Source organism: Camellia sinensis, chromosome 1 (genome assembly GCF_055761805.1).
Source record: "Camellia sinensis isolate YWXY chromosome 1, ASM5576180v1, whole genome shotgun sequence".
NCBI classification, from domain to species: Eukaryota; Viridiplantae; Streptophyta; class Magnoliopsida; order Ericales; family Theaceae; genus Camellia; species Camellia sinensis.
The window spans coordinates 19054575-19064560 of NC_138961.1; the positions used below are offsets into that span (position 1 = coordinate 19054575).

Genomic DNA, 9986 nt, shown 5'->3' on the forward strand with positions numbered 1-9986 from the left:
ATTTTTGAAAAAAAAAATTGATTTCAACAAAATCCTAACCCACTCCCATCACTCTCATAGATACACTCTCCCTCTACTTTCATATTCTCTCGCTCGCTCTCTCTCTCTCTCTCTCTCTCTCTCTCTCTCTCTCACACACACACACACACACACAAACACACATCTTCTCCCTCTCTTTTCTCTTTCACTCAAACCCCACCACCACCATCAACTTTCTTCATTTTTTTTTCCACCATCACCAACCTTCACTCAAACTCTTCTCACCACCACTCTACCATCGGAGCCTCACCGCCGGCACCCTATTTCCTCTCCGTCCATCGAATCTCCGACGACCACCATTTTTTCTGGCAAATCTCCCTTTTTTCTCTCTCTTTCTTTACTATTTAAAGGTAAATCCTTCCTTTTTGTTTAAACTTTATATTTCTTCTTTCAATCTTCCCTTGTAGTGAGATTTAGTTTTATAGTGATCTATTGTTCATCCTTTTAAAAAAAAAAAAAAAAATCTGGGCAGCTAAGAAGACGGCCACCACATGTGCGGCCATCTCCGGCGCACGTGCATCAAACCCAAAAAAAAAAATAAATGCTAATTGTTGTTTGTTTATTTTCTAATTCATTTTATTTCCTAGGTTGTCTACTTATTTATTTAGTTGTTTATTTTTTTTATTACTATCTCATTATTTTATGTTACTGTAGTTCATTTTTATTTGTTTAATCATTCAATATTTACATAAAATGTTAATGTGTCTAGATTAGTTTATTTTATTTTAGGTTTCATTTATTACAAAAAAAAAACAAAAAAAATTGATAAGAATTGCATGTGGTACATCAGTGGGCAGACTTGTGCTTTAATATCTTACTTTATTCTCATGCTGGTTCCACGGGTATGTGTGTATTTGCTTTTGGTGTGTGCAGGATATGAGTAGACAGCTATCCACCAGGGCCTCCAAAAAGGCCAGAGGTTCGTCCTCCTCGGCACCACTGCCACTGCTGTCACCACCATCGCCGCCGCCGCCACCAGTTGAGTTGTCACATCGGAGTGGGATTCACGCCCGCTTCACAAGCTCAACTATTTTTAGAATGACCCAGTCACCTCTTAGGCCGTTGAGCAACTTCGTCTCCAGCAACAATTGGGCCTTTGCACTGTTACAGCGCCAACTTATTCTCGTCTAGTACAGCTCTTCTACTAAAACATGTACGAGTCACTCACTGAGGTAGCACTGCAGTCCACTATTGATAGCCACCTTGTTAGCATCACAGAATCCATAATTGCCCAAGTGCTAGGGTTCTTTTCCAAGGCAGATCACCGGCCCTTCTCGGAAGTTGAGGGCCGACAACCGATACATAGCCTAATCCAAGAGTATTTCCCAGGGGCCCACAGTGACACAAGTTACATGTGCTTGCGCCAGAGCAAGCTACCTGGCCGCTTGTTATTCATCGACTCCGTGATACATAAGAATGTCTTTCCACTTGGGCATAAAACTGAGCGCCGCATGGAGTTTGTTCGAGTCTTACATGGTTATCAGTATGGCTATCAGATCCCGCTTGCGCACTCATCTGGATGCATATGCGCAAATTTCTGCAAGAGGCCGTTCAGCCTCAACCTATGCAAAACCTGAATTGGCCCTTGCCATTTGCCAACTTGCTCACACTTGTCTTCGAGCTGAACGACCTCCCAATTGATCTGATTGAGAAGATTGACATAGCTTATCCGACTTTCGGGCAAAGGGAATGGTAGCATAGCGTATCTCGCATCTCGCAACAAGTTGGTGCCCCGATTAATGAGGCCCAAGACCTCGTCCACGACCAACCACCTCTTCCTGCCTCCCCTGTGTCACTCCAAGGGGACCTATTATACATGACTCGCGAGAAGTACTTACAACTTCAGTACTCTGTGGATCAGGTCCACAGTACTCTTCACGATCACCACCAGGTCCTCATGGTGTTGCGCACAGATTTTAGGTGCATCGGGACTATTCTCAAGCAGCTTTCGACCAGCTCAACGCTCGCCAGCTCAACATTCAGCAGTCAGTTGCATCACTGCAAACTAACTTTTATACATACTAGCAACGTTTTGACCAGCTCGGCGCTCGGGTTCAGGACGAAGCATTCGAGACGCGGTCATTGATGAACACCTTGTTTGCCCAGCATTTCCCCCCCACCGCCACCACCGGATTCTCCATGATACCCGATTATCTTTTTCTTTGTCTCTTTTAGTTTTATATTTTCCTTTTAGTTGTTTTTATTTCTTTAAAAAAAAAAAAAAGTGTGTGTGTGTGTGTGTGTTACTATTTGCCTACCTAGATGTGCACCTACAATATCTGGTACTATTCTCTCTTTCCTATTTACTTAGCATTTGCTTCCATTGAGGACAATGTCATATTCAAGTTGGGGAATGAGCGTATTTTCTTTCATGCATTTCTATTTGGCTCATAATTCATGCTTATACCTGTTTCACTTGATTGCACTACTTCACTTGATGTCCACTTAATGTCAACTTGTTGCTAATAAGGTGATGATATTTGCATATGTTACTTGGGGAGCATAGTAGACTTGTATGAAAACGGTTTATTAGGTAAACACTCTCATGTGATGTTTGTATTAGGATAATTGTTTGTGGTTGTGGTATTAGTACACATATCATAAGTATGCATTGATTCACATGAACACACTATCATAACGGTGACCTATCTATTATAATCTCTGATGTACATCATTGATAATTGCGAGTGTTGCAGAAAAGAATAAATGACTAGCCTTGATTCTCAAAATAAAAAATAAAAAACAAACAATAGACTTGTTTAGATTCGTAGCCTTTTTAACTTGAGCTATTAAGCCCGTAGGGGTACCTTCACACCTAGTGCCCTAAAACCGTCTGGTTTTGGAGTCATTGGCCCAATATTTGCTACATGGGTTAATGAGAAAACTTAAGGGACCTAAACATTGCGCAGTTAAGGAAAATAAGGAAAAAAACTTGTTCGGATTTATAACATTTTCAACTCGAGTTATTAAGCCCGTAGGGGTGTCTTCACACCTAGTGCCCTAAAACCGTCTGATTTGGGAGTCATTGGCCCAATGCTTACAACAAGGAGTGATTACAAAGCTTAATGGATCAAGACATTGCACAGTCTTTCAAAAAAAATAAACATTTTGAGAGTCCTGGTTATAAAAGTTTAATCTTGTCAGTATATGTTGGGAGTTATTATGAGTTACACTGGGCTATTATAGTGGTTCAGTTAACTAGTTATGGAAATTGCACGTTACACTGAAGTTATTAATGATATGTTCTACTAACATTTACAAGTAAATAGAACTTGATTTGTGTAATACTGAATTACGGTCTTTACTTAATAGATTCCTTCATACTTGTTTACTGTGTCTTCAACGACTCATCATGTCTTAATATTGCACTGTAGTGGCACATAAGTTAATTATTGAGTGGTGTAGTGTGATTGATTGTTGTTGGATAGATATGAATATGTTAATGTTTGTGTGTATCATTTTTGAAAACCTTCACGAGACTTTACTCACCCACTTAGGATAACTTTGTGGTTTAAAGGCTTGTTACATATGCTAAATGCAACCGTTCTTCCCATGAAAGAGGAGATAGTTAAATTTTTTTTAAGTTTATTTTTCTTTCTTTGTTTTTCCTTGCTTGAGGACTAGCAAGTTGTAAGTTGAGGGATGTGATTAAAGTCGAATTGTGTAACATTAAGACCGTTAATTAGGATCTCTTAACTTTACTTGTTTGGCAAACTATACATTTTATGTATGTTTAATGTCAATCAAGTTTGTACATAGTAAGAGCATGAAATGAGTAGAAAATTCATTCTCGTACGTGCGAAGGCCCATTCCCGCACGTGCAGCCTTTACCTCGTAGCCAAACAGAGCCTTAGTTTCCTGTACGTGCGACACCCCTTCCCACACGTGCGGTGACCACTCCCACACGTGCGGTTGTACCTCGAATTTTGTGCCGCTATTTTGAACTTGTTAAAAAGACAGCCAAAGGATAAAACGACAGAAGATATGTGGAAATAAGGTTCGAAAATTATTTGAAGGAAAATGGAGACTAGGGTTTGAAAAGTGTAATTTTTCCTCAAGCTTGAAAGACACCTTCCATGAGGGCTTCCACCTCTTCCCACTCCTCTATAAGTGGCTAGGCTCTTCTTTTCTAGGATTTTGATGAAACCTTAACCATGTAAAGAGATTTTTGTTAAGCTTTGATTGTGAAACGATTTGAATAAATGTATGGATGTTTTAGAAGTTTATAATGATTATTCTTTTCATCTCTTCAAGTATTTTACTCTTTGTAATTGTTTAATACTTTCTATACATTAGTTATCTTTGTGTTTGTGTTCAAAATACGAGACGAGTCATGCCATGAGAGGCAGGTCGTATTGCTAGCATATTTTAAAGCATACGCCTCGTGCTACTCGGGATGATTCGTACCTGTACGTTGAATGCAACAACCCTCTTGATCAATATTTTAAACTTATAGTTGTGAAATATTTGATATTTCAAACCAGATTGCAATAGATAATCGATGTTAAATCTCATTTTATGTGTTTAGTAGGGAATTCTTTGGCGTAGGATTTTTCCCAAAAATTAATATCTCAAACTCTAATTTTAATTCTCAATTTAATTATTCAATTTTATTTAATTCTTGTTTAGTCATAATTTCCATCAATCTTTTTAATCAAAATTAATTTAGAGATTTAGCAATTAAATTAGTTTAATTTCTCGTTTGTCCCTACGGATCGATACCTGAACTTGCCATTATTCTAAAACAATTTGGTATAATTTAGTATTTATATTTGGTGTGTCTAACGACCCATTAGATGTTGAGCATACAATTGACTATGTGAATTGGCATATATCAATATCCTCACAAGTGCATCTACTCCCCACTCGACAAACACTTTACATGTGCCGACAACTTTTCCTCGCCTTAGCATGGCAATAAGTTGCTCAATTGTGATCTGATCGGTATGAATGCGTATACCAAACCCCGTAGTAGAGGAAGCCTTGTGCACTAAGATTGCCTTCAACCATGCATTGAATCAAATCAACAGCAATCACCCCAAGCACAACCCAATAAGTTCCAAAAATGTAGAAAATCAACTCCCAAAGCTACAACCAAAAAAAGACTGCTTTAGCAACTACACAATGAAGTGAAAGAAAGGAAGAATATTATGAAATACTAGTTAGCGAAGATGTTCTTTCCTCTCCTTGATAAAAGGCCTCTAAAGATGCTGTTCTACAGCAAAATAAAAAGAAGAGGGGGGGGGGAAAAAAAAGCACTTTGCAAGGCACTCTAATATGCAAATGCTCTTTTGAGTGAATTATTTCTACTTTATGAAAATCTGGATAATTTAAGCTCTATTGATAAGGAATCAAATGAGAGACATGTTTTTGCAAGACAGATTGGGATTTTACTGATGGAAGGTGGAAACAGATGCTAAGATATTGAAAATTGATAGAGACGCCATGGAATGGACCCCAATACTGAGATTAGCAAAATCATTTGTTAGTAATGTTTCAAAGAGCTATGAAAACAACTCCATGTAAATGACATAGTAAACTTGCATCAATTTTTCAAAAGACCATCATGTAGAACCAAGGAGCAAGGACACTGCTCTTGGGATAAATTCATCGACTCTAATCATTCAAAAAATCTACATAATTTGAGGCATGAATCATAATATCCCCCAAAGAAATTAAGGGAAGAAAAGATTGTGAATATCTTCAAGGCAGAAAAGAGAAGTCAACCGAGCCAAGAACAAGAAGTTAACAACAAGAAAATCAAATTTAATAAGAGAAAGGTAACGCACGCCCCCTGGTGTCACAGTAGAGTAATAAGTTGATTCACTTATTGGATTCACCAAATGAAAGAAAACAAACTTCTTAACGAAGAATTAGTTTTATCCAACAGTAAGTTGATATGGACAAAAAAAGTACAACAAATTCAAATAAATATACCTATATTATATTCCACATATAAGACCTAATCTTTATGCACAAAATATGGAATGAAAATTTTAATCTAAGGATTCATTAAATTAATTCAGATAATGGGAAACAGATATTTGAAGGATGCAACAAATGCATGACAAACCTAATCATGAAATGGGACATCATGGAACATGTTTTATGAAATGATATGAAGAATTGAACAGCATTTTCTCATAGTGTTAGACATATGTGAAATGTTTAGATCCATTGCACTTTAATATAAATGAAGCACAATGATACGATGCAAGACTCATGCATCAGTTTATGAAGAATCGAACCAATTGGAATGACTTTTTTGGCATCCAATTTACAATGCCTATTCTATAAAATAAAATAAAATAAAATAATTACAATGGCTATGTCAGTAAAAGATTTGATCTGTCTGTCAGATTATGTTTGTTGGGATTATGTAGCCATTCATGATTGAAGAAGCCAATATGAATGGACAGAAAAAGAAGTATGTGATATAAGAAAAAAGACAAACTTAGCTTGTAAAGGGGTTGATCGTCAGAGAAAAGTGCATAATAGAAAAGTGCCATAATAGAAAAGACAAACTTAGGCCTCGTTTGGCAAGAGGCTATTTTAGCCAATTAGCCAAAAAGTTACTAAATTAGCCAAAAAGCCAACAACCCATACCAAAAAGTCAAATATTCTCTTTTCTCTCTACTTTTTGCACATCTTTTCGTAATTAGCCAAAAAGTCATCCCAAACATACAAGTTTTTTTTACCTACCTTTTTAGCCAAATAGCCAAAAAGTCACTAAATTAGTCTGTTCCCAAACGAGGCCTAGCCATTCTGTTTAGATTTGCTTATTTGTTAGATGCCAAAAAAGAAAAGTGCCATATGAAGGGCTGTAAACGGTGTAACATTCAGGGTCAGAGCATTTTTCTTCTAAAAAGGGTAATCACTGAAAGGTGGTCAGTGAAATTTAGCATGATTGACTGGCTCGGTGGGTTTGTGCACAAGGGTATGCAGACTTCTGGAGAGAGAGTCACAATGTTAAAGATACTGAGTGTGTAATCTCATTTCTAATTAGGGACAGTTGTGGGAATAAAAGTGTAGAAAACACACTGAGAATAAAATAACTGATGCATTACTGGCCTTCAAGAACCCATTATCTAACAACAGATGTATTATGTCATGGCCATTATTTAAAACCAGCTTGGCATTTAACACAATGCCATATGATGTTAAATTTGAAAAGCACAACCAAATTCCCTTTACATCGCCAACAAGGAGATCTTCAATTTTAGGATTCTTTTATTCATTTACGAGATAAATTAACTCGAGCTTCATAAGAGTAACAGAAACTGATTTATGCTGATGTAAATTACTTAATGCAAATTCAGAAATTCGTGATGCCTCGTATGGTATATCTTATTGCACAAAGCACCGCAAAAGTATATGACATAAGATGCAGTCAAAAAAACAAAACAAAATGAAGATCAAAATTCCCAGCAACCCTCGAAGAGTTTCAGATAATTGCAATGCCTTCAAACTCCTTACCACAATTTATGTCAACAATTTCGTTCTGTGCCATAACTACCAAATAACTTCAAATGATGTAAGGGAAAGCTCAAACATTCAACACCTGCGCGAAAATTACCAGATAAGGACCAGTACTCTTAGCATAGGTCGTTGGGTGTTGAGTGTGTGTCTTGTATTCTGCAATCCTATACGGTTATTGGGTTTGTACTTGGGTTCAGGTCAGGTTGTGGAATATAGATAAGTGACTAGTGGGAATTCTAGAGTGAGATAAAGAGGGTTTATAAAGATGTAGGGGACAAGGAAAAGTACCGATTACGATTGTTAGCCATTACTTGAAGATTCCTCAGCCTTGAACCCTTCAAAGAGTTAGAAAGCAAGTTTGTCAACATACCACTGCCTAACTTTCAAATTTTCCTCATGGAATCCAAATAGGCTCCTGAAATAACCAGTTTCAACTTTGATAGAAAAGAATTCTCATAGTCAATTGAAGCAGTTCCAATTGGTAATGCAGTGGCAATAAGTACAAAATTCTCTCCATTTCCAACATCTATTTCGTACAATTCCTCAAAAAACTCCTGGAACTTATGTATCAATGTCTCATAGAATGACCTGCTTGGAGGAATCACATTGATAACAAGAATTCCATGCTCAGAAAGAACCAATCTAGCAGCAAGAAGAACAGACTTCCCAACAAACTCCAGCGGTGGCGCCATTATACCCATTCCAGCATCACTTGAATCCAAATCAACCATAATCACATCAAATTTAGCATCCAAACAGTCAACATTGTCTAAACAACAACCATTATCTACACAATCACAATTGGGTTTTCGATATTGGCCTGCAAGTTTCTCTACAAATTCAATTCCATCTCCAACACAAAAGCGAACATATTTACTATCTTGTAATCCAAAATGCTTCTTTGCAATATTTAAAACAATCTCGTCTGCCTCCAACCCTGTGACCTCAAAACCCAATTGGTTATTCAAGAATGTAAGTAAAGCTCCACCTCCAACTCCCAAACACAATGCTTTCGGCCTAAACCCACCTCGAATTCTCTCTTCCAAATACGAACCGATCAACGAAAGACTCGCCACCATTGGAGTCAAATAAGGATGAACCAAACTCGCCATGTCTAGCCCAAATTCTACATCACCTAAATTCACAGAATCCAAACTTGCATTGGGGATAATACGTATCTGGGTCTGAATCAAATTGGGCATTCTCTTAAATCTCAATCTCCTCTGAAACTCTCGCTTACCCTCCAATTCAACATCCTCGATCAACATTTCACCAACACAGTCCCCAACACATCTCTCCACAATCACACTCCTAATCACATCGTCTTCGTAACCCAAAAATGGAATTTCGGGCAAACCATACTTGAAAGCCGATTTCGGAGACAGAGCGAGTAATAAAGGGGTTAAGCTCTCTGCGAGTTTTGATTGGAGAGTTGGGTCGATTGAGATTGGACGAGTGTAGATTGTCGGGTGAGAATCGATAGGGAGGTTTCCGATGAGGATGAGGCGGGAGATTTCGGCGGAGTTGAGGATGAGTTGGAGGTGGCCCGTGTCGGTGGAGAAGATCCAGTCGGTTTCACGGTGGGTTGGGACGATCATGGCGGCGATTCGAGGTGGGTTGGTGGTGGTGGGTTGATTGGGTGAGTCAAGGACAGCGACTCGGAGGAGTTGGGTGTGAAGGTGGTGGTGAGTGGCGGTGGTGGTGGTGGAGTGAGAGGGGTTAGGGAATGTGAAGGTGATGAAACGAGAAGGAACCAGAGCTTCGAAGGTGCCTTTGTCCATGGACATGGCTACTGAGTGAGAGAGGGGGCGACTGTATTTTTCTAAATACTTTCTTATTTTGTGTATTTTTCTTTTTGCACTGAAAACATATAAATAAACAGCCCCGGTACCGAGCCCGAAAAACGGGGCTCAAATTTGCCTCGAATTTGATAAGAAAGGAGGAGGAAGAAGAAGAAAGAGAAGCAGAACTGGAGGGGCCATAAAAATGGAGTCGGAGGCGGGCGGAGGCAGAGGCAGAGGCGGAGCTGCGATGTGACGAGCGACGATCTGCAACGATCGGCCGACGAGCTGCGACGACGACGACGACTACGAGTCCCTCTCTCGCCTCTCGCCTCTGTTTCTCTCTTGCCTGTATTCAAACGAAGAAGAAGAAGAAGAAGAAAAGAAAGAAAGAAAGAAAATGAAGAAAAAAGAAAAAAAAAAGAAAAAAATCGAAATGCAAAACGATGTCGTTTTACGTTTCGACCCTTAATTTCGGACCCTCAAACATTTTTCATAAACAAATTGGGTCACAACTTCTACTTTTTTAAAGGCTATGATAACAAAATAATTTTTTATATTAATTTTTTATTTTTTTATGTGTTTATTTATAAGAAATTAAATAACTAATTAAAATAAGATATTCCCAAATGTAACCATAACAAAAGGGACACCAATATTTTCGTTTCCTCTTATTTTATGTGTACA

The 9986-nt window shown here is 38.3% G+C and overlaps 1 protein-coding gene across 3 annotated transcripts; it reads right to left on the reverse strand.

The window, feature by feature from the left end:
* Positions 1-4759: 4759 nt before the first annotated feature.
* On the reverse strand, positions 4760-9340 carry LOC114294136 (S-adenosyl-L-methionine-dependent methyltransferases superfamily protein). 3 transcript variants are annotated; one of them, XM_028238251.2, is made up of 3 exons: positions 7807-9340; positions 7516-7600; positions 4760-5127 (listed from the first exon to the last, which is right to left on the reverse strand). In XM_028238251.2, the coding sequence occupies exon 1, from the start codon at positions 9303-9305 to the stop codon at positions 7902-7904; it is 1404 nt and encodes a 467-aa protein (XP_028094052.2). In that variant the 5' UTR covers positions 9306-9340; the 3' UTR covers positions 4760-5127; positions 7516-7600; positions 7807-7901. The 3 variants fall into 3 exon arrangements, with proteins under 3 accessions (XP_028094052.2, XP_028094053.2, XP_028094051.2); XM_028238252.2 differs by lacking the exon at positions 7516-7600; XM_028238250.2 differs by having other exon boundaries at positions 7516-9340.
* Between the last annotated feature and the right edge of the window lie 646 nt (positions 9341-9986).

What these genes read in the sequence shown, in the direction of transcription:
- LOC114294136 (XM_028238252.2), bottom strand. Translation starts at nt 9,305, where the DNA reads ATGTCCATGGACAAAGGCACCTTCGAAGCTCTGGTTCCTTCTCGTTTC.